Genomic DNA, 25,968 nt, shown 5'->3' with positions numbered 1-25,968 from the left:
GAGAGGGAAGAAAGGCACTGCACCAATGTAACACAGAGCATGGGACCCAGGCCTAAAAGCTGAGATAACACTTGTCAGTAAAGAATCAGTGACTTTTTTTTTCATATCTGTCTCTTTGTATAACTACATACCCCTTGTAAGCAGAGATAAACCACCAGATGTACCAATCTACTTTTCTGTACTGCATTTATCTTATCAGTATACAGTATCTGACATGCATATTTTAACTACATTCCTTTGAAACACTCTCTGGGGGAATAAAGGCTTTTAGATAAGTACATAGGAAACTAGTACAAAAATACAAAAAAGATTAACTATAGCACAGTTCCTTACTACATCGGGGCTTTTCAAAACTTTTTTTGTTTATTAAATTCTGATTTTAAGATAATAAATAAAGGAAAAGAAAAAAACTATTCACATTCATTACACCAAAAAAAGACTGAGTAATAGAAATTACTGAAAAAGCTTCTATTTTCTCATGGGTGTTCAACAAATCCAAAACCTAACAGCAGATTTAGGACTTATATTCTTATCATATTTTCTCAAGGACAGCATGGGTTAACATCATGAAGTCAGTGAGGCTACAGTAACACCGAAGTGGTGCAAATGAAAAGTAAGGTTGCTCTATGCACATGGGCTCAAAGCAATTTATCTCAGCCACCCCTTTATTATCTGATCTAAAAATTATGTCAAATCCTGCAGCTATTGTTTAGTCTTTATCAGATGTATCTTCCAGTGGGTTTAGCTCTACTTTTGGTTACACAGGCTCAGATCTCACTCATTGTTTTAACAGGGATTTTTCCCTGTTAGGTTTTATCTGCTTAATTACATCAGTCCTGTTACAGAAAATTCACACTAAAACTTTATATTCGGCTTGGTTTTTTTACAGCTGAAGGTAAAGCTGCCCAATCCCCCTCCTTCCTCCCTCCCTCTAAAACAGTAACATCTTTTAACTGAGCAGAAAAACTGTATCAAAACATATTAGTGACTCACTAGTGCTCCTGATAGGATGTACCTAGAATAAACAAGAAATGTGTGAATAAATAGTAAATGTGTTTTAGCACTTTCCTTGGCCAATATTTCATAAAATTTATTATATCTTTCCAGCTTCACCAAGATACATACATTAGGTGTCCCTACTTTGTTGGGCACTGAGATATCTAAAACGGCAAAGTGAAAATTAATCTGAACAAATCTGCTAGCCTAAGAGGATGAAATGCTCAGCTCTGCTCTCGTGGGGAGACCAACACCCCGGGAAGATGGATTCCATGAAACAGGAAAAATGTTCCTTATCAGAAACAGCCTGCACAGAAGGGAGTAATTTCCCAACATACTCGTGATCCAGGAGTGCAACAGTGATTTGCTGCTAAATGCCCTGAAGACTTAGGGAAGCTGGGATGTTGTCTTTAGACTCAGACTCTTTCTCTGTTTATATTGCTAGCATGGGCAGCCTTTGAAAAGCATCAGCATCTTTACTCCATATTTATAGATTACTCCTTTCCTGAATAACTGAAGCTCTTGGTCAGAGCAATGTTGCAATTGATTTTCGCCAAGAACTTTCATTGACTAGATTGTTATGTACTTTCTGACACATGCCTGACCCTGCATTAAACAAACACAAGCCACTTTTCCAGGATGCACATTTTTCACACTTTCAAATTACTTTTCAGTTAATTCTATTACACGCTCAGTGAACAGTGATGCTGGATGCTATTTTTTTGTTTGTTTGTTTTAATGGAGTGCAGCTCCAGCCCTTGAGAGGACGCAATAATTCCAGAATAAGACATAAGGGCATAAGAGAGAAAAGATAAAAAGAGGAGGAGAAGGAGATGAATAGGGAGAGGGAGAGAGAAAAGGAGAGGGAGGAGAGAAGCTTTTCTTAATGTGCTAAGTATGGCTAGTTATGCTACAGTTGTACCCGTAGAGACGAAATCACCAGGTTCAGGTATTAAGATAAATAATACCACTTAAGCAGAGCACTTTACATGCTCCATTTACCCCTCACCTTTCCTAAGGGTGTCAGTGTTCACTTCTGTGCCAATTAAAAGGGAACATTGCATTGGTGACAAACAAGCAGCTATAGCTGCACAGTGATCTGGAGAGATGGACTCTTCTGCCCCTCTTAAGTTTTGGACATCCTTGATTTGCTGGATTAATAAATACTGCATGGACCCTACATTGCATCCCAGCCCCATGACACATTGTGTAACCATCAGAACACTTACCAGCTCTGTTGAAAGTTTATCACAAAACAGCTGTTATAATGCCAGTACAGATTCAGTCCTAAGAAGTCAAAGTTGTGAATACAGATGAGTATTGGTGTATCTGAGTCCAGAGTTTAAAACGGTGATCTTGTAGACCAAATGACACCACGAAGTAAGGTATATTCCCCACATCATCTGTCTGACTTTCTAAAAAATAGTTGTCAGTTATCTGAGAAATTTATTGAAATCTGTGCAATTGGAAATGGACAATTTTGCAGTGATTGTGCTTTTGCTGCTGGTTTAAAATCTGCAGATTGAAGGTCTAATACTTCAACCCTTAATCCCAAGGAGCCTAAGTGATTTGCCTGTGTCACAGCTGTCCAAGAACCCCAAACTGAGGAACAAGAGGTTAAAAAAAACTTCAGTAAAATACAAAGTCACATTTGAGTTACACGCCTATAAAACTCCCTAGTATTTATTTAATTAGATTTTTCTAAAAAAAAAAAAAAGAGCCACCAAGACTAGAAAAATTACTGATTTTTCCTCTATTTCCAAAATATACTAAGAAAAATAAACAAACTCTCTACTATGAGCAACTTCACTAGAAATGTGGACACCTGAGAAGAAATGTCAATTGATATAAAATAGCATTCACATAATTATTATGTGTTATATAGAAATTAGGTGCATAGTTTTGGCAGCACACGAAAGTAACTTAAATATCAAGTAAAATGCACTCAAATATATATAAAATACTTCCAAACTGTGTTAATTTAATGGCCTTCTGTCAAGGGCTACCTGGCAGGACATGAAAATCTAATAAAAAGAGTCAATTTAAGAGCAATAATCTAAAAAACCTGTTCAAACATTGCTAAGCCCCTCTGAAGTGCTGACTGCTTAGAAGAAAAAAAAACTGAAATAACTCTCTTTTGTTTCAGTACAAAACAAAAGAAAATCCTCAAAGTTTTGAAAAGTTTCCTGCCATGAGACAGCACTATGAACACATGTAATGAATGGCATTTCTACTTTTGCAGGAAGACAATAATTTTAATTCCCCTTAACCCCAGGGAATTGTTCTTTGAGGTGTAGTCCTGTACTCAAAAGTACATGTCCCTATTTCCAGTCAGTTACTTTGACTAAAAGCATTCAAAAATGTGTATTTAAATGGAAACTCCGAGATTTGTATCTGGATGTTTACATAGAAGGTATCTCCTCTTTGAGGATTTAACCATGTAGTACTTTCTCAAGAACAAAAGGAGAATTAAGCTCTAAATGGAGAGTTTTAAATGACAAACAGTCCTTCCTTTAATGTGTCTGTGAAAAGCTTTATTTGGTTGGAAGAATTCTCTTATACCATTTTAAGTTGCTAGGCACAGTGCAGGAAATATAAGTATGCTGCAAATCCAGCTTCTAATGACCTTTTCTCACAAAAAGTGTTTTTGCTGAGGTGAAAACGGTGGAAGAGAGACAATTCCAGATGATATATTTTGTTCCTATTATACAGAACAGTATTTAATCATGTGAAAGAGAAATGGGAGTCCCCAGTGTGACTACTCTATTACAAAGAAAATCATCTCTTTGAAAATTAATGAACATTAAATATTTGTACAGTCAAATGAAGATCTGTTTTCAGGGAACTGGTTGCCCTGTGTTCTTGGGGTCTAAGCTGGGACTGGTTCCAAATAAATACCGAGGTTAGTAGCCATGAATAACAATGACGAAATATTAGGGGTGAGATAATCACTTTCAAACTCATATTGCCAATCTGATCATATGATATGCTAAACACACACTTTTTTCTTTCTAAAGGAACAGCAGTTTTATTATATGGCTACAGTGATATATAAATTCAGCTTTACAGAAAGGAACCTGGGTGTTCTGGAGGACACCAAGTTGACTGTGTGTCAACAATGTGCTCTTATGGCAAATAAGGCTAATGGTAGCCTGCGCTGCATTAGAGAAAAAGTATTGACAACAGGTTGAGGGAGGTGATCCTTCCCCTCTGCTAAGCGCTGGTGAGGTCAAACCTGGAGTGCTGGGTCCAGTTCTGGGCTCCCCAGTACAAGAGAGACATAGACACACAGGAGCAGTCCAGCAAAGGGCCTCCAAGATGACAAGCACCTCTCCTACAAGAAAAAGCTGAGAAAGCTGGGACTGTGCAGCCTGGAGAAGAGAAGGCTCAGGGGATCCCATCCATGTGTACAAACACCAGATGAGGGGGTGCAACAAGGACATAGTCAGGCTCTTTTCAGTGGTGCCCAGTGATGGGACTAGAAGCAACGGGAACAAGATGAAACACAGAAAGTTCATTCTGAACATCAAGGAATATTTTTTCATTGTAAGGGTGACAGAGCAGTGGCATAGGTTGCTCAGAGAGGTGGTAAGGTCTCTTTTGTTGGACATACTCAAAAGCCATCTGGACACCATCCTGGGTAACTGGCTCTAGACGGCCCTGCTTGAGCCAAGAGTTGGATCACATGACCTCCAGAGATATCTTACAGCCTCAGCCATCCTGTGGTTCTGTGAAAAGAACAGCTATCACCTCATTTCATAGCTTGCTTTGTTAATATTCCTACTCATTAGCTTCAGACACTTTTCTTGAGACAATAAAGTACTGTACTCAAGAAATACTGGTTTTGATGCTTTCCCCCCACACAGGGGACAAGAATGAGACTTTGTTCTTAAGAAGAGAATAAACTGAAATTCTTATGAATATTTCTGAAGGCCTTCATTTTAGCATGCATCTGTAACTGCAGAAAATACAAAGCCTAGCTGGCTGGAAATAAAATCTCTCTTGAACAGCAGAGATTCCACTTCTCACCTAAGCTTCATCAACTCAACATGGACAGCAAAACACTCACATGCAATGCGGACGTAGGCTTTCCGGCTCTTGGTGGTGCCTGCAGAGCTCCAGGCAACACACTGGCACCAGTAATCCTCGGGCCCGAAGAGCTCCTCGACTTGCTGGCGGGAAATCTCGATGCTCACCTCTCGGACAATCAGACCTGTCGGGGTACAAGTAACACTGGTCAGTATTAGGCTAACAGGTAGAAAGAAAAAAGCGCGGGTACAGAAGTCTGCTTGCAAAGTTGTCGGGAGACCTTACAGCTCTCTACAAATATCTTCTCAGCAACACACACTGTCATAAGGATGTGAAGGGAAAAAACCTCCCACTTTATCTGCATAATAAGAGATGTGGGTGAATTAGCACCTCAGCTAATATAAATTGTACCATGTCTCTAGGAGAATTAACATCAAGTGACAATGCAGATCAGTTTTACTTTGATATGAATATCATATAACCACAGAGTCATTCAATTTATACGACTTCCTTAGCCCTTCTGTATTTCATCTCCTTTCGCTAGACAGACACAGCACAGGGAAAAGTCCTGACGTTGAATTGCCCAGGCAAAAGGATTTTACCATGGCTGAAAATGTCATGATATGTACAAAGATACTTTGTAATCATGAGCACATGTGCTGCAGTGTGGTTATTGTAAGCTGCAGGATGGGCACTACTACTGTCATATATGCTACAGATACTGCAATATTTTTAAGGGATTTTATACCACAATGAAACCCATTTCAGTGCCTCACAGTCTTCCTGGCCCTGGCCTCCATAATGCATCTCAGCACAACCCCCCACCATACCCACAGCTGCACCCACAACGACAGTGACCCACTTGCTATCCTTCCAAGTAGACCACATCTGCCCACATTTCCCACACAACGCTCTCTCTCTGGAAGCTGTTTTGCTTCTTCTAAGTGCAAGGAAATTTTGTGGTGTCTCAGACACCACTGCAAGGATTGCTGGTAAAATGTGTTGATCCTCTAATGACAACCACTGTGTTTCATACTGACACAACTTTCTCTGCCTCAAAATGCACTGCCTGGTCAAAAGGCTCTTAATTCCAGTCAAGACACTGGGTGGGGGTGGGAGAAAGTGCTTACACCTCTTGTCAGTATATTTCATCTTTGTTGGCCATGCCAAGGTATCAACAAACTTCTAATGTGTCTGCCTGTAGAGAACACCATCGCCATTTCAAAAATGCACTCTCGCAAAGAGCTCTGAATATATAAATTCACATACAAATGTTTTGTGTAGTGGGTCTGATTTTTTTTTCCTTCCAGAATTGCCAGGAAACTCAACTGAAATATCCTTGGATCAGAGTATGCACAGTTTGTCCCCATCACCAAACACCAAAGGGCAGGTCCTTCTGCTGAGCACAGACTTGAGCCTGTGGAGGCCAGCTACCCTCAGCCTTCTCTGCCTCACGGCTTACAAGGGGATATTCATAACGTGAATGTTCCCAATTGTACTGCATGGCGTGTTCCTCAAGCTCTGGAAACCAGGCCAGCCCTTTGATTTGCCTCCAGCCTCACAGAGGCTCCATTCAGGGAGCCAACGATTAATTACTGTTTGCACACAGTTGTGCACTGTCATTGAGGCTGCATGCTGTTTGCATCCCAAACTTGGTTAACAACTTAACGGCAGAAAGGAATTAATGCATGCAATACCATAGACTTCTCTGGTGGGAATGCCATCTAATGAGATGCATTTTCCTGTTAGAGACTATCACAGCCCAGCTCCCTTTTTATTTCATTATCCTTGACATCTTTAGCCATTGAATAATCAGCTACTTTGGGGGAAACACTTAATAGCTCTTCTTCTTGAAATGAAATACTTAAAATATGGCAACAGCACTCCAAAGAATGGAAATCAAAGGAGTGCATGGGCATTTGATATGCAGTGAACACTGTGTTATAAACTTGTTCTGCTTTGATGAGCTAATTTGGCTCCAAAAGGGGTCTGAGGGATAGCTTTTGTCCTGGTGAAAAGAGCATGAAGAGGGTGGGGAGGGAACATGTACATTACATGCATAAAAATTGTTATATTTTCCCAGTGGAACTGCTGTTAGCCTAAAGATTACTTCAGTTCATTCCCAGTTTTTATTGCACTAGCACAGGGAGCCTTTGAAGGTTACAATATTATGTTTTTATAATAAGGCTGATTATGACAGAGCTTGATGGAGCTGTGAACTTTGCTACCCAAGGGCTAAAACAAGCAGACTCATAATGACCATACTGGTTAATAATGATTATGATATAGTCTTAACATTCAGGATACAAATGCTGTTTTCTGATAGTCTGTGGAAGATACAAAACTACACAATATATAGCTCCCTCTGAAAGCACCAGCAGAACTTTTTCTCTCTGACTTCCTGAGATGCTTTCTAATTCAAAATAACATGCTACTCCAGCTAATGTCTTCTGGGACAGCTGTGAAGTACTAACAGGTTTCAGGTTATTCAAAGTAATTTGGTCTCTGAGTAAAATCAACAGTTGTGTCACGACCAAAGAGACCACCTCTTTCTGCTTACAAGCAAAAGATATCATTTTGTCTTTATCTCTAAGGTAAACTATTTTTCCTTGAGTTCAAAACGCATCAAATCAGTTGGTGGTGCCACAAGATCATCTGGGATGTAAGGATTCACAGCCAGAACTCGAAGCTGCTTCCACCACTCCTTCCCACCACTGCCCACTGGCACCTCATCGCACAAACAGCCACACTGATTTAGGAGAAACCTCTCACCAGTTGAAATGCACCCAGCTTCAGACTCTGGGGCAAGCACAAAGAGATGCATTTCCTCTGTTTGAACCAACTTATCCCTTCTGCTAACACACTTCAACATCACCCTTAACAGAAAATCTCTTTCTAGGCCAGATTACAAAACCTGCAATTTGCTGAGATTCCTCAGATAGCAACTGCCTTGTTACCAGCTGACATGGTGCTATACATCAGATTTCAGAGGAGCGGCATACTCTGTCTGCTTTCATTCAGGAATGTATTGCTTATCTATCTCACATGGGCACCAAGTACAGGAAAACCCTGGTTTCATCTTATGGCTGTTGAACCTGCTTCTGCCTCTACATCAAAGAACACAGGCTGGAGTAATGAGAAAAAAAAAATAAAAAAAAAAGCTGAACAACCCACGTCTCAATATTTCCAGACAATGTGACATGCTGCACCTGTCATTCAGGCAACTGCTTATCAAATTGTTGGATTATAGGTGCACAACCTCTGAGAGCAAAATTAGACTCACTTTATAAAATGAGTCCCTATATTTTGATCAAATATATTTTAAGACAAGACATATTAAGAGATAAGCAATAATTTATGCAGGATATAGCCCGCCTGGTACTGGCCAATTCTACTTTGCCACTGTGCTAAGTAACAAAATGTCACCTTCTCACAGAGAGTATATCCTCTATCTTACCTTCTTTATTAGAAATATATTTTTCAGACTAGTTCCTCATATGGCTAGGCTATACAGCAGGTGAAGATATGCAGCACATTTTTTTTTTTTAACACTTGAGTGAGCTGCATATTTCCAGAATTACAAAAATCACATAGATAATGGAACAACCCCCACAAAGTCAGGATCTTCCTGTTTTAAAGCAATGCAACAACAAACACAGCTGAAGGGAAATAACAATAATGTGGGCAGCTGGAATGCTTAACAGGTTCCTTCTAATTTGTCTAAATCCATAAAGAGCTGACCAAAGGGATATCCCATACCATATGATTACATGCTCAGCATACAAAGCTGGGAGAAGAAGAAGGAAGGTGGGGAATGTTTGGAGCAACGGCATTTGTCCTCCCAAATCACTGCTATGTGTGATGGAGCCCTGCTTTCCTGGGAACACCTGCCTGTCCATGGGAAGTGGTGAATAAATTCTTTCTTTTACTTTGCTTGCTTGTACAGTTTTTGGTTTACCTATTAAACTGCCTTTATCTCAACCCATGAGTTCTCTCACTTTTACCTGTCCAATCCTACTCCCCATCCCACCGGGGGGAGCGAGCGAGTGCCTGCGTGGGGCTCCGCTGCCAGCTGGGGCTAATGCACGACAACCAGCCAAAGATATACTTTTGACCTAATAGTTTTCTGTCCAGTTCAGGATGGAGGATAGTTTACAAGAAGGCTCACAATGTTTGTCATAATTGGTCTACAATTATGTCCCAGTCCAGTGAATTAAAAAGGTTCTCCATATGTCAAAATTTTTGCCTATTTAGTAGCACAGCTTATTCAATCTTTCATTTCAATAAAATAAATGTGTCTCTGGGACTAATACAACCTGGGCTCTGAAAAGAAGTAGGAAGGAACCAGAAATTTACTTATTTCTGTATTTGCATGTTAATGAGGGATCAATGGGCAGAGAGGCAGAGGGCGGAGGGAGCCTTGCTCCGTCTGTCTACTGCTGATGTGTGCAGCTGAACAAGCACAGCACTAGCTGACAGTATATATCAAAACCAAAATTACTACACCTTGTGGAGCAAAAGGAAGCATGAAAAGGGAGTTGTGCCTTAAATATGTGGTCTTTTACTATAAGCTGTATCCTAGAAACACAGTGAAGCAAAGACGCACTTCATACACACCGTCCCCAAGTGCTTAACATAGCTGGCTATACAAACTGTGAAGTAGATTATCTGCTCTTCAGAGGCACAAATGTTATCTTTTTTAATGTATGCAAATGTAATGTAATTGTAGATATTATGGCAGATTATTTGGTAACTGCAATAATAACTCATGGGTTCCATATTGCACTCACTGAAGTAACTGGCAAATTTCCCAATGATTTTAATAGAAACAGATTTGCCAATCAGACTCATTACTTCCTAGGGAAACAAAAATGTCTCATAAGGTTCTACGACCATATATGACTGCACAAGACAATAAATGATCACTATAAACATCAGAAAACAGAAAATTATTATCAATTAATCAAATGTTATTATCCAGCCCGGAGTCAGTCTAGGTCACACAGTTAATATCTACACCTCACTGGGCATCGTTCTGCCAAGAAACTGTTTTGATGTATTTTGGCTGCCCTAACTGTTCAGCATTTGATATTAATACCCAGGATGTGTGAAAATATTCCTCAGGACTTCGATAGAGCAATTTTGGTGAAAGTGTTATATTGGCATGTGTTTGAACCCGCTGGCACAACAGTAAACAGGAACTATTTAGTTGCAAGACTAAACTGCACTTATAGACTCTAAGAAACTGCATGGATAATTTGTTTATTTTCTCTGTAAGAAGAAGTTCAAACAATTTCTGTGCTTTTGTGCTTTCATTTGCCCAAAAGGTATCTCATTAATTACGAGTCACATACTCCACAGAACACATTTCAGAAGGAGATGGAACTTTATGACCTACTGGTCCGGAAAAAGACATTAGAGTAATACCTGCATATAGATTGCAGGTATATTGCAGCCACTGTAAATAAGCATGGAAATATAGCCCATTTTCACAAAGGTAACTTGCAACCCTTCACACGTTCAATTTCCTGAAGTCAGTACTCAGAGCAGACTTGGTATTCGGTGCTGTTGGTTCCCTTCCAGATTAGACAGGCACAGGTTCCCCCGACTGCATGTGACCCCAAATCTCCCTTCCCACTGGGCAGTGGGGACACAGAGGGCAGGGATGGAGTTTCCAGATGACATAGAAGAAGCTTTGCGGAGTCAGCAGAAAACAGCTCTGGGGCAGGGGGATTCCTCTGCACGTCCATGAAACACACACTGCTATAGAATCAAATTATACAGCATGTAACTTTGAAAACCATGTTCTGTCCCCAGTCAAGTCCTCAATTTAGACATTGTGAAAACTGTGGTGGTTTGTGCAGTCTTGAAATAAATCAGTGCCAGTTTGAAACAGGCCATGTTTTCTTATTCACAGCTCCTTTTTCTAGTTATTAGCAGCAGGAGAGGGGCATGAAGGAATATTTTATGCATGTTGCTCAGTCAGGACAGATATGAATGATGTAAGTATATATACTTCTAAAATGCAAGATGAGGGTGGAAGAAAAATTCTGATACCAAAACAGAAAGTCAGAGTTTTGCTATCATTTCAGGAGAAGCTGGATTATCTCCATAATATTTGGCAAAAAGGATGAAAGCATTTTCAGTTCTCATAGTCCTCATCTGTCTTAGATTTCATACAAAACTGCACCCAAAAATACTTAAAACAGCATCATATTTTTTGCTTCACTGAAGTGGCCAAGACCATACATGAAAGTGGTATGACTGTAAACGGGTTTAATAAAAGGTAAATAAATTGGTTTCTTATTATGCAGTCCTTCGTCCTTTGACCTTTAATGGTAAAATCTAAGTGACCAAAGCCAAGAATTATAATCATTTTACTCACTGATAGTCCAGAATGGCCTGTCTGATTTATTTAATTACTCATCACAGGTGCTATAAACAACCTGTCTCTCTAGCAGAAGTCTGATCATTTTACTTGGTGAAATAAGCTTTTTACAAAGGTAAAAAAAAAAATCAGTGCTATGTCAGAATTTAAATTTATTTACTCTCTTGCAGAGATGGATCCCTTGTAGTCAGAGAGTTATTCCACTCAAATATATCAGAGTACCTAAGCTATAGAATTTGATGTTTAAAAATGAATAAATAGGCTATGCACAAGAAGAATGGCTTCAAATATTTAAGTTCTTGCTGAGAAAAATGCACTCTGTGCACCGTAATGGGACAGAGATTATTGCGTAACTGCACACCTTGCCTATAGCTTATTTTCTATATAGTGTATCTGTAATCTTAACAAAAGATAGACAGATAGATAACCAGAGAGAGTTTAAAAGAGTAAACAGCTTTAACACCCAGTAATCTTTCAGATTGTGACTGCATGAACCTGGTTTTGTCTCAATACTGCTTTTCTGTAAATTGAGGCTTCCTGGAGATATGAAATGACTGCATGAAGATCACGAACAATTCTCCACAAATATTAGCTTAAATATTTAAATTAAAAGCTCCCAGCTATTTTTGCTCTCTTCATAACTTTCTCTTTAGGAAACAGACACATTCTTAACTCAAATTAACACAGGTGAAGGCAACAGCCTAATAAAGTCAAACTGCCTTAAAACCGATGTCAAGTTTGCACTGGATTGCATCACTTACCTATGATAACTAATTACCAGCTAATGTTACCAAGTTCAGCTAAAATCCCAGCTCCCCTAATATTTTTTAACTGACTGACTTACACAAAAATTACAAAGGACTGTCTTCAGAGGGATTTTACTTTGAACTGGAATTAAAGAACATGCATTCTGTTTGGGTTTTGTTTTTTTTTAGTGAAAACAAGGCTTTTTTGTTCTTTCCTGTTAACATCTGAAGGACTAAGTTGTGTAAGATGCCGGGAAGATTTCAAAAGGGAGTTCATGAATGCTGATGGAAAACAAACCGTGTGCCCTGGTCCCTACCAGCATGGTGGAGGTGGGCAGCATAGCCCTGTGGGTTTATCCCCTTGAGGGAGGTAAAACAGCCCCTCCACTATCTTCTCCCCTGGCCAACCTTGGCAGCTCATTGCTTTACATCACCCTTGAACTATTGTTGTTTAATACCGTAGAACAGAATTGGATTGCTTGTTCTTTGCTTATAAACAGTTCAGAGACAAAGGAAAAACACTTCCTCCTTTGTTTTTTAATGAAGGCTATTTTCTGGTTGACAGCAGTTTTTGCAAATATGTACAAATTGTTCCAAAATGCATTATTATCTTCCACATGTAACAATACGTGCCTATGGTTGCCGCATTCTTTTTTCCTTTTTTCTGGTTCAAAAGTAATAATCTCCAGTGTAGCAGGACTCCAAAGAAAACCTCCCTACAAACATAAATTTATATTCAAGCATGGACATCACAATTTCTGAAATCACATAGGCTGATGTCTAGGAGCAGAAACAAATGCAAGCCAATGCCTTTTGACCCAAGCCATCCTGACACTAAGAAACCCTGGGTGGCAATACCCACGCAATTCCCTGCCTGGCTGGTGGTGCTTACAGGAATTGAGAAGATAGGTCATCCACAAAGAAAAGCATGAGTATGAGCTCTTAGCAGCTCCAGATTTTGGGTCAAAGCCCAATCTTCCCTTCTTTTGATTGAGGCACGTGCAGCTGAGAAAAGATATTGTTTTGGTTTTTTTCAAGGGCCAGGAAAAAAATGTGCCAATGGTTCATGTGTTACTTAAAGCTGCAGTTGAGACTTCACAAAGAAAATCTGTGCATTTTTTATTTCTGGTTCAGAGGATTTACATGCTCTTTCTAATGATCTGGGCCTTCAGCAGTGGGTAATGCTTCCCAGTCCCCAGCTTAGTGCTCATGCAAAATTGAAGCACTTCTGAGGCAGTTTAGAGCCTACAGATGAATCTCAATGTGCAAAAAGAAATAATGGTTGTTTAGCACTTCACAAGAAGCAGCAGAGGAAATTATGAAAAAAAAAAGAAATCTATTGAACTTCAAACATCTGGGAAGCCAACAACAAGCATCTGAATTTTGAACAGCATGTTTACATTTCCTTTGCATAGTGGAGGGGGCAGGGTTTGTGTGTAAATTTATATATAAAAATATACACCAAGGTGTTTATACTACTGACTTACTGACATATACGTTATATATATATATAAAATATGTATCTGCACATGTACATATGTACCACATCCACTCTGCATAGTTTTGAGAAGCAGAGACAACTTGAAAATGCCTTATTTCTGTGAACTTGATGCAATGACACAGTTCAATGGCTGGTGCAGCTATTGTGGGAACAAGGACAGTCTCAATGTGACACAAGGGGTCACTCGGGAGCCTTCCTCAGCAGTTGTTTTCCTATTTTTTTAGTGTACCATGTGCAGAAACGGCAGGTTGGGGGAGAAGTTTAAGAGCCCCACCGTTTTTTGCCGTTGTTGTTCTGCACACTGGGGATGGCATTTCACAGCTGATTTACATATCTTGGGGAAAAAAAAAACTAAAAGGAAAAGAAGAAAAAGGCAAGCAGCTGCTTTTAAAGCAGCTTTGTCCAGTGCGCTGTCAATTGAAGTGACTTCCTCCAGACAGAGCTGAAGCTCTGGGAATTTACTGTCTGCTCTGCCATCCAGCTTGATTTCAGGGCTGTGCCAGGGCAGCAGTCAAAACACCAGCTCCTGAACGCCACGACGTTATTCTTAGTTTGTAGCAAGCAAAAGAACTGTTGCAGGAAAGCGTGTAAAAAGGCAGCCTGGTGGTCACAAAGTCATTTGGTGTGTACATGTTTCTGGATGGAGCACAGTTCATGATAGTCATCAGCTAGAGCGAAGCAGCAGGGATGCAAGCAAGTTCCTCTGCAGATCCATGTGAGTTTGACTTAAAAATAGACCTTTTCAATTATGTAAGTAAATGCTGTCAATAGTATCCCTCTAACTATTGCTGTTTTCTCCTATAATTTTTTTCTAGGTACCCACCACTCTGTGTTCCAATACAGATTTCCACCTTAGTTGACAAACAAAAGCATTAAAACTAAACTCCAAAGCAAGCCTGATCCACTTCTAGGCATCACTATTCTTCAGGGCTGGCAGTCCTTACTCTTCTTCAGAGGAGGGCACAGCAACCGACCCAGGTGCAGCATCAGCACTCATTACAGAAACATCATTATACATGACACTGGGAAGCCAAAACCTACAATCAAGCAGCCAAGATCATCTCTGAAATCAAAACCCGGGAGCAAATAATAGAAGAAGCTGCAACAGCCTAAAGATCAGTATTCAGGGGATAGAAGAGACAAAGAAGAGTCTGACAAAAGACTCCCTTTCTGCTCTCACAATCAAAATATGAAGAAGGATGAGAAGTTATGAGGAACTCTGAAAGGCATCCCATCAAAACCTGTGGAGAAAGAGCTGTATATAACCTTGCAGGCGAATGGCAGTCCTGCTGGTACCTACCACATCATGCTGCTCATTTATGTACAAAACACAAATGCATGGGAATGACAAAATGAATATGAGCAATGAACCTGTAAAGGCAGCACAAAATTAGATCCTGTATGGGTCAGAGCGGCATGTGACGGCCACCTCTCTTTTCCTTACACGTTAGTGATGATTTGGTACTCTGTCGGCATAGTGAAAAAACCTCACTAAAGCTGATCTATGTGCAAAGGTTGGTACATACAAATGTTTTTGTGGGTTTTTTTTTGGTGGTTGTTGGGGTTTTGTTTGTTTGTTTGCTGTGTGGTTGTTTTTTTTTTTTTTTGAAAAAAGAAAAAAAAAAGAAAGAGGGAAGGATTTCTCCAATGTAGTTTTAAGCAATAGGAATTCTTCTTCAGATAAAGATTTCATCGCCTAATGAGCTGATAGAGGAAAATATAGAAGATACCACTCAGGTAACTGAGATACAAGCTTAGACAGGCATCAAGGGAGTCTGGACAACAACACTTAAATGTCTTGCACAGTCACCAAGACTCCAAAATGTCTAAACAGTGTTAGACTACAGCCAGACCATCTGGCTGCATCAAACTATAACTTGTTTGCATAGAAGATAAAGTAAGGTATACATTTGACCTTTCATTTCCCTGAATATTTTCAGGTATTTTTGCAGAGAAACTACAGATCTACTAGTCCTACTCATTCTCCCATTTAATTAACTGAAAAGGCTACATTTATACAATGCAAATGTTCCTGTCAGGGTGCTACTGACTGCAGCACCTTTTTATGAACGCACACAAGATCTTGCCTATGCTCTTCTTTTCCACCATTACTATATCCAAAAAACATTTGTTTTCCATTTAGGACAGTGGGCGCAGGATAGAGACTAAGCTTTGGGACTCACTTCCAAATCAAGATCACATTTATCAGCCTTTCAGGAATCAGACCACCCTCGCAACGGGGGCTCCAGATCCCACACAAAGGGCGTTTGGCTCCAAAGGAGCCAGGAGACATGGATGGAAAAAGGAAGCATTACCACGCAAAGCTGTGGCTAGTCTGAAGCTGTGGTGGGTGGACTGATGTCAGAGGACATCTTTTGGGGAATTAATGAGATTATGAGTGTGTAACAAAGGGTTTAATGAAGGAAAACCTTGCAGGAGATAAGACGTAGGCTGGAAGTATTCAGGGGGCTATCCTCAAATGCTTCAGAGGAATGCACTAGGCATCCATATTCCTCTTCTAATTATTTTAAATAACTTTATTTCCTGTCTCAGATTTGTTTTCCTAGAAGCCCACAGGAAACCTCCAGGACAATTTCACGAACAGCTGTAGATAGGAAGTTAATGCTGCAGTAAGAAATGAATAAATATCCTAAAGCTTTTATCTTTTGGTCCCAAAGCACTTTGCAGAGGTAAATAACAGAGACATTGAGTGATTTGCACAGACACACGGTGAATACAAAGAAAATTTGGAACAGGCAAATGACTCTTCCCATGGGCCCATTATGACTCAGTGGAAGAGCATGAGAGGGATTAACTTGCAGGAAGAGTAGCTCTCTCTGCACCCCCGTTAACATCCCTGAGTACCCTGAAGGATAGAGCAAGTGCCAAGGCTGGGAGAGCCTGCTTTAGTCAGCTTAGCAGCAGGAGGGCAGAGGGTTTGCAACATCCAGGGCTGCTGTCTGCAATGGTAGCTGGGCATACACCCCCACAGGGAAAGGGCAGCATTAGAAGAAGGACAGGCAGGTCTCAACTATTGTGAACACAAAATCACAGAATTATAGAATCAACTGGGTTGGAAAAGACCTCTGAGATCATCAAGTCAAAAAGAAGGTGTCTAGGTCTAAGAGCTGGAAGCAGCCTTCCACAAAGACTTAGATGGACAAAAACTCCACATACAACAGTTTAATTAAATAAGAAATCAATGACATGTTAATGCACATATTATAAGTGAATAATATACTCAGTAGCATCTAAACCCAAAACCCCCAAGTCTTTTGCAGGCCTCTATATAAAAACATAAGTTCCCTGGGCTTGGTTGCTTGGTACTGGCTATAAGATTTGCCTCCAGAATCAGGTATCTGGTCCAATGGCCTTATTCTGTACGTAAAAGGTTATTTCCCTTCTTTAGGTATGTGCTGACTTTAGCAATTTCTCCACTCACTTCAACAAAAAACCCTACTATTTTAAATGAATATCCTACAAAATGGTGACTGTCTCCCTCTCTGTGTGTTTCTTTCGATGTTTCCAAAATGGCTATTTTTTCTATCCAAATATACTAATTACTCAAGACAAAAGCGCAAACTTTGTCTGCCTGAAAAAATTGTCTGCAGCAGCTTTGTTGTTGGGTATTCCCTTGATCTGGGTGTGCTGGAAACCATGTTCCCAGCAGCTGATTTTGAAGATGCAAACTCTGAGAAGAGAGAACTTCTCTTGCAGCAGTGAGCACATGGTTCCTCCTTCCCAGGAGAGCTACCTGTCAGGCCCCAGGGAGTGACAGGCAGAAAGAAGATGGCCCAAGTGACAGTCAAAAATGGTTGCAACTTAAATTTCAAGTAGGAAAAAGCCATGAGTTTCTTCATATATTTTATGTAAGTAAACAGCCTGTATTTCCCCAGAGGGTTCCAGTTCTTCGGAGAAATAGAGTTGTGTGCTTCTTTCTGCACCAGCTGCAGCCTTTCACACTATACACATAAGCATGTTTCATTTCCAGCATCCTTCCAAAGAGGGGACAGACTTCGAATTACAAAAAAAATGGACTGTGATATCAATTCTAACCCACATCTCAAAACTATTAATAGGAGCATTTGGGAAGACACATATTTAAATTTCCTTGAAATGAGCTGGATTAGGACAGAGTATGGAAAGAGCAGAGCTAAAAATTGGCAATATGTTGCTGAGAAATAATTATTTTGTATATGGGTGCTTGATGTTTGTAACAGATTTGATCCAATGATAAACAGAAAATAAAACTACTTGTGACAACAGCGGAATGAAAATAATCCTTTTTTATGATGTGTGGTTACCCTTACTAACATAACGCAAGGTATTCTATCCCAGAAACTCAAAATATTGTAGGCTAAGTATAACTGCAGAATTCAGCATCATATGTCATATATTTAGTGAAGTTAATAGGGACAGTGGCCACATTTGTTCAGAAAAACAGCTTTTTTCCTTATCATTTGGATTCTTCAAAAATAATACAGAGAATTAGGAGGCTACAGCAGTTCAAGAAGTAAAAAAGAGATTAAGGAAGAAAAATGTGCAGAGAAGGAAAAGAGCAGTAAGGAAAAGAAGATCTATGGGTCAGAGAAAACAAGTAAAACATTTTCCCTCCACATTTCTCTCCCTGAGCTGTACTTACTTGGGGATTGGGGGCACTTGAATTTTGTATTTGGGCTGCCAAATGAAGTTCTTCAACACTGTTATTTAAAGAAGTGCTATACTAAAAAATAAGGGTCTTTCTTATTTATAAAAAATACTAAGACAAATGAACACAACTTCTCAAAAAGAGAGGCTGTATGATGATCTTTGCTGTACAATCAGAAGTCCCAGCTTAAACAATGTCTGTGACTTTTGTCATTAGGGCAATGCAGCCTTCTAAAATGTGGTGTCACAAACATCAAAATAAATGGCTTTCAGGAGATGTACACACAGAGAGGAAGACAAAGCGACAGAGTATTTTGTGCTGGAAGTGATTTTCCTGCCTCTGTACATGGTGCCAGAAGAGCAGAGACAGTCACTGTGAATGTTTCCCCACTGCTGTTGTGGCTGCAGCATCTTGTAAGAGACGTTTTAAAGGCAAAAGGGTAGATGTCAATCTTTGATCTTTCTGTTGAGAAGGTGATCTATTAAAGACTTAGCTAGCTGGGTACCTACTCCCTCAACGGGCTGCCAAACTCATTGCTTAAGGTAACAAACTCCTATTTGCCAGATCAATGCTGACCCTATGTCAAAAACTCGGTCTCCTTTTGTCAAATCTGCAAGTCATCCAAAAAAATACTTTATTAACGGGGAAGAGTAATGGGTGGGAGGTAAGTACCGGAATCACAGTGGTGGCTATGTGAAGAAACTGAAACAAAGAAGTCTGAGATTTTTGTCGGAAAAGAAGTGCATGTTTTTACATTTCAGTGCAGTTTGATAAACCCTCTTAATCAGACAAAAATCTTATTTTGAGACAGATTCTAACTTTATCATTTTTGCTGTTTTGTGGGGAGGCAGAGAGTTGAAGGGGCAGATGAAGGGAAAGTCCTTGGAGCAACCTATCCTCCTTGCTGAAGCCTCTATGGCACTGGGGATGCTCCTGGAGGAAATTAGGTCTTTAAGCATGGGAAAAAGGACTATTGACTTCACCTTTTCCTTTAGAGAGCCTGCCTCAGCATACTTTTTCTCTGAGACTGGACAGATGAGCCTGTTTGTTTTGCATTAGTTGGAGCTTCAGGCTAGCCTTGAGTCCTTATTCACCCTTGCTGCTATTTGGGAACATGAAGGAGGTCATCAGCAAACTACCCAAGCCTTCCTCTCCCTATGCATCCCAGCAAAAGAAGACAGACAATGCAGGCAAACAATAATGCCAGCTGAATTGCCCAATATGTCTATTTAATTAGCACTTAGAAGAGTCACAAATGTTTTCTCCTTGTTTGAAGGAGAGAGAAGAAGAACATGTCCCTGGCCTTGCAGAGAGCAAGACAGAGTTTATACATCGTTTCACCTTAACAGTCATGGGGAAAGTATTACAACACATATCCAAATTGAAAAGAGAAAAAAAAGCTCCATATTTTTTTCTGGGTTTTTTTGGTACATCACTGTGATGTGGGGTTTGCTTTAGCAGCATTTAATCCCTCTGGACAAATGAAAGAGGTGTAAGACGCTGATTTTCTATATACTCACAATTCTCCCACCACTGCAGAATTGGTGTGTGTGTCTTGGAAAATATTTCTCCATAAAAACCACACATGCAAAATAAAACCATTGAATCATAGAATAGTTTGGGTTGGAAGGGACCTCTAAAGTCATCGAGTCCAAACCCCCTTCAATGAGCAGGGACATCTTCAACTAGATCAGGTTTCTCAGAGCCCCATTCAGCCCTTCCATGAATGTTTCCAGGGATGGGGCATCTATCACCTCTCTGGGCAACCCATTTCAGTGTTTTGCCATCCTCATTATAAAAAAAAAATCTTTTGCCATAGTAATTTTCAGAGGTAATTTGGAAAATGTGCACAAACACAAATTACTCTAACAACTATTGATGCTATTGAACTTCCTGTCCTGAGAAAATGGAATTTTCTTGCCCCCTCCCTCCCCAAAGCATCAGTTCTGCAGTGTTCCTTTTATTTTTGTTGCTGTTATCTTTTATGACAGTCAGCCATAAAATCAAATGTGTTCCCTCAAAACAACTCTCATCTTTGTTTTTTAAAACCAGTGTTCTTTTTCTTTTCCATATTAATCGGAAAATATTCCAGTAAAGACAATAAAAAGACCATGCCCTGCCTTGTATTTCATGTACATAAGAAACAAAAGAGTCAAAGATGTTCACTAGACATTTCTAATGCACACATCTGACTTCTTTATGAAAATGCTTAGCCTTTTCCATAAAGAAGAAAAATTCCAGTGAGTCTGAGGATTAAAAACAGAATGTAATGATCTTCTGTGTAAAGTAAAGCCTCTGGTTTCTCAGACTCAATCAGTGTAAAATATTTTGCAAGGCTCTCTTTTCAGGTCAATTTAATTAAATAAAGTGGTACTAGAACACCCTGTCACTATTAAAGTTCCCATCCTTTCCAACCAGAAGGGAACTCCCACAGAGTCCCTGTGCATGTTCTTTACAGTAGTGGTCTACCTACTGATTAAAAATATTCCACAGTGCAAAGTGCATATAGCTATTACTCTTATTCTGTACCTTCTCTCTGTTACAAAGAAAAAAATACATAGGAAAATTACATAAATATTTATTTTCCCCTCTTAAAAGTTAACCATCTTAATATATTCAACATTTCTATATAGCAGCTCTCTTCAATGAGAGCTTGGCTGCACTCTGATTCCATCTCTAGTGCCATTGCTGTTGCTGTGCTGTTTTCTCTGGCCTTATCAATGACAGAAACAAATTTGCCTTATAAGAAGAGTTAATCATCTCTAGATAGATTTCATTCCTGGGCACAGGCTCAAAGTCCATGAACACATAATCTTTTGCAAATCAAAACCTATTTCTCTCTTTCATGCATCATTTAGAATCCCAAGATGATGTACTGCTAGCATCACACCTGTATTTTAGTTCACTTTCTTCCTGATTACCCATCCTTTAGAAAAGAAAGCAAAAGTGACCTTTACTTTTTTCCTCTCATATTTTACTGTCTGTTTGCCTTGTTTTCCCATGCTTTGCTTGTCTATGTAAAGACCTGAAAGAGAAAGCCTGGTTCAAAAACAGCAGCAGAATACCTCCTCAGCATGTTCCTCTTCTTCATAAGGAGGCAGAACAGACCTTAGGAACAGTAAAATACCAGAAAAAAACAAAGCACCTCGTTTTCAGTTGCTAGGATCACACAACAGACCCAGCAGAAATACTGTGTAACTGAGATCTCTTTGAGGCCCAGGTTACCCATATAAAGGTTAGACCTAACCTAGTTTGTGGACAATTTCGCCTGCCTCTCCCAAGCCTTAAGGCAGCAGCAGCAGTAGCAGTGTAGGCTTGGATTGCCATCCTTACGTCACCCTTTGAGCAGCTCAGTCATTACTGCTGTGCCGTAGGTTACAACTGCACTAGCTAGTCAAAAATAGCAAAAGAAACCAAAATAGTCTCAAAAGTGATGAAGTCAAAGAGCTTTGCAATACAAGCTGCCAAGCCAATACCTCCTTCTTTGGGCACCAGAATGAATTCTCACAGTCACTGTCTCCTGCAATTTTTTTCTCCAGCTTCATCTGCAACAAATATATTTTCCTGAGCTTCCATTGCTTTGAAGAAGATAGTATTTTACAGCTACCTTAGATAAATTGTTTACCCATTTCTATAACAACTATGTGCCATGAGCCCTAGATTCTGAGTCTGCTTACAGGAAGGTGCACAAACACTGCAGTTGTGACATGCATTAACCAATATTCTGGCAACAACCGGGCTGACTGACAAATTTGGGTTTTGATGACAGCTTCATTATAACAAGCTATTAGTGTGACTAGGTTTGTGGCTCTTGTGCTAATAATCTGATGTGCACAGCTTTGACACCCTCTTCCCCTCACCCAATTCCAGTAGATTATCTTAATCTTTAATTGGATATGGTTTTCATTTGCATATAATTGCTGCTGTTTGTTATGCAAAACATTTGTTCTCTAATATATTCTAATGCATCTTGAATTTTCAAGACTGGCCTTCTACAACTTGTAGAATGCAATTTGCTTTATGGCATCACAAAGTTCTCCCACAACGAGATTTTTGAGAAAAAAGAATGAATTTTTCATCTCTAGTGAAACATTTTCCTGTTTCTAAATGGTGATGTTAATAAAAGCTTAAAAAATTAACCCAGTAGTAGATGTCCTCCTGTTTGTCCTTTTTCATTCCCTTGGCCTCCCCTGAAGATGTATTAAGTAACACAATTTTTTTTGTTTTGTTTCTTTTAGTTTTTCTGCTACAGTCAACTTGTGGAAAAGCCAATTCTTACAAACAAACAAACAGGCCCAAAGTCTAATACAGACTTTTTCCTACAGCCTTTCTTCCTACACCCACCTTCTCTTTTTCAAGTGGGAGCATCAAGAAAAGCTTATGCTTTTGATCTCTGTGAAAATAAATGAGCTAAAACAAATAAAACCTGGCTCACAAGAGACTTCCAAAACATCTGGTGGAGCTATTTTTCAAAGTAATTAGACCAAGTGGTGGTGTAATTCCCAAATGAAAGGTACCTTCTCGCTTGGCATCCAGTTATTTCTCAGAGCCATCAAAACAGCAGTAAGTCCTGCTTCTCTCTTTGCATGTGTCTCAAACTCTATTGATTACCAGTCTTACCAACACTGGTTTATTACTCAAATTTTTAAAACTGTTTTTTTTTTTGATACTATGAGGATCCTGCTTTACTTCCATGAATGTCAGTGGGATTTCTGGTATTAACTGAGGAAGGATGCTAACCTGCTGTAGCTCTCCTTCATACAGGCTCTATGGAGCAGGCAGGAAAGTGTAATGAATAACGGCCAGGTGCTTGCTCTGGATCAATACGCTGCTCTAAAGTGTGCCCAGGTGCACTTTCTCCTTCTTTCTTGCTGGAAGATGATTAAATTTCTCCTTTTTTTTCCTCATATCTCCCCAAGAAAACATCATTCTAGAAACAACCCAATTGCTCTTTGACACTTTGGGAAGAATGTGGTCTGTGACAACACCACAGTGCAACCACTGTGAATTTGTGACATTGGGGAAGTGACTAGGAAGTAGAGCTGTCTAAGAAAGCAACTCCATTTTTTTTGTGCATGGTTTTCCTGGTTTTTTTTGGTTTCAAACTTGGTCAGGGTGCTCTACAATCCTGTTTCACTAACTGACCTGCATGCAGACACCACCTCTGCGCTATGAGAGTAATGTTCTGTAATGCCAGATACAGAATTCACAGCTGTATCAGAAGTAAAGAAAAGTAGCTGCCACATGAAACAGCTGGTAGATTACAAAGTGGGCTTGATATTAATGCTTTTTAATTCTCATCCCTTCAAGACATAACACAAACTCACCAGAGGTTTCATCTACTCTCTCATCCACCACATGGTCCTTCTGATGAACCCACTCGCTGTTGCACTTAAAATAGATCTGCGTCGCTGGACTTGCTTTGCAGTACAGATTCACCGGCTTGTTCTTCACAATGTAAGCCTCCTCGGGTTCGATGAGGAAGTGGGGCAATGGCTCTGGAGGGTCAGATGGAAAAGTTTCCGGAAGTTCATGAAAAAAATCATCATCTGTAGAGAAGGGACAAATAGGACAAATGAAACAACCAAAATTCAGCTGCCAAACACTTGCAAACCCTTCCTGAAAATTTCAAAAGGCGCATAGTTTTTGAATAAAATGTTGTCTTAGGAGCACTCCTAGACTGAGGCTTAAAATGCACTGCTGTTTTTAGACAAGAAGAAATTGTTCTTTACATCCTGAGCTTTCTTTCCTCTATGTGATGTGACAGGGATGTGCACATTCACACGTCTGGGATTGGTCCTTTGTTATCAGCAGCAGCAATACTAGCAATAAAGCATTATGTTAGCGCTTGGGAGAGTTGCCTGCAAAACCGTAAAAAGAAATAATAGAAACTTTTGGAGGCTTCAAGGTCAGACTTTTCAATGGTGACTTATCGCAATGCTTAATCAGGTGCGCGCAATAGCCAGTGCCAGTTGAGGCTGGTACAAATAGGAAATAGCACCTTCCATTTCAGATGAGCAATTTGAAATCTCCTCTAAGGGCAAAAGACTAAATGCAAGTCCAGTCTGCACCTCTTTGTTCATACTCTGACTCTCCTGCTAAGACTGCTAATGTAGGTGCCAAGCTATGCTTTACTTACTTTGTCTGTAGGACATTTGTCTGTGCAGTCCTTGCTACAGAGAGGACTTGTGAGCTGGGACATGAGGCAGGGCAGCTGTGAAACGGTGACATTTTGGGCCAAAATGGACACATGCTACTGGTGCAAGGAACATCTGCACCTCCCTGCTGCTGCTGGTGATGAATAAAGTCAATGTAAGTAGTCCGGAGAAGGATGAAAAGAATCTCTCGCACAGGAGGCAACACTGAAAACACCTAACATGCATACTTTCCTTTCTCTCTCCCTGCCTCTTCACAAATCCTCCTTTACAACCCCTCTGCCCCTTCCTGCAGAAAAAGTCCTCCACATCAGAAAGCACCAAATTCAATGGAGAAGAACTCTCTTCCCATCCACCTCCCCACCTGCTGTCAGAGCACAGGAATATGCAAGAGGCTTTACAGAAGCAAAGAGGTGGGGGAACACCAACTACTGACAGTCCTGAAGGCTTTATTCAATCTCCCCTATCTGCCTCTGAAGCAGTTATCATTGTGACGGACGCTGATACTGATCAATAAAACACCACAGAACATCAAACTAAAAATACTGCGGAAGGCTGGCTATCTTCTCCCCGCCAGTCTCCAGGAAGATGAAATGTCAGTGGCTACTTCCCCGAAACTGAGACATGGCTCTGCAGGCCGTGTCCAGAATTACAAGGGGCATGACTCTCCTTCCAGACCATGCTCTTCAGAAAGATAAAAAAGAACAGGAACAGATGAAGGAGAGAGGGGAAGAAGGTAATATGATACGTATCCATGCAGCTATATGAAGGTAGACTGTACGTCTTTATTGGTGAGGGGAATACCTTACACAGCAAACAATTTTGTGAACTTCCTGAACTATTTATGAAGACAACATATGTTAACCATTTTTTTTCATTTTTTTCCCTTCATGTTCATTTAAAAATACTCTTGTCCTTCTGGGTGTCTCATTTTAAAAGGAATATCAGGCCTGACTCACTACTGCATCACTCCCTGAGAGTTAATAGAAGCGAACGGGTTCAAAGATAGAAGAAACGGGTCAATAAATAAAATCTGACAATTTTCTAGCAAAGGGAAAATATGTGAAACACTATAACAATTCCATTTCCATCTCCGATTAATCATTTCCAGATACTTAAATTAAATTTAATTTTTTATCACTTTCCCATCCTTCTTTTTTTTCCTGTAGTTTCTTTTTCACTCTGACCACACCAGCCTCCTTCTGCAATCACATTTCCTCTCCTCATTAGGTATTTCTTTCCTGCTCCATTTTGCTCCCCATCTTTTTCCAAAGAGAAAATGAGTTACAGTAAGTTAATGGGAGTCCTCATTTCGTTTCATGACAATGAAACATGTCTGAACTGAATCAAGAGGCTTTTTGGCATTTCTCATCCCCTTCTATGCATACCTCCCCCTCTTCCTCTGTCTCCCTCTTACACACACTGCTCCATAGACATCCACAGCACAGAAACATTAGAGATGAATCATTTCCCCTGAATTGCCACAGGATGTATCTTTTTCTTCT

General features: G+C 40.0%; 1 protein-coding gene across 1 annotated transcript in view; it reads right to left on the bottom strand.

The window, feature by feature from the left end:
- The window catches only part of UNC5C (unc-5 netrin receptor C), a 233,213-nt gene that overhangs the window by 46,823 nt on the left and 160,422 nt on the right, over positions 1-25,968 (bottom strand). The window contains exons 2-4 of the mRNA XM_027706581.1: positions 23,636-23,857; positions 5,066-5,209; positions 1,126-1,160 (exon numbers count right to left, since the gene is read on the bottom strand). Of these exons, the coding sequence (XP_027562382.1) occupies positions 1,126-1,160; positions 5,066-5,209; positions 23,636-23,857 (401 nt within the window). The remainder of the gene's footprint in view (positions 1-1,125; positions 1,161-5,065; positions 5,210-23,635; positions 23,858-25,968) is intronic.

The sequence above is a fragment of the Neopelma chrysocephalum genome, unplaced genomic scaffold, assembly GCF_003984885.1.
Source record: "Neopelma chrysocephalum unplaced genomic scaffold, ASM398488v2 Primary Assembly neopelma1_382, whole genome shotgun sequence".
Taxonomy (NCBI): Eukaryota; Metazoa; Chordata; class Aves; order Passeriformes; family Pipridae; genus Neopelma; species Neopelma chrysocephalum.
The sequence above is the reverse complement of the archived record's forward strand: the minus strand, read 5'-3'. Positions and strand labels throughout refer to the sequence as shown.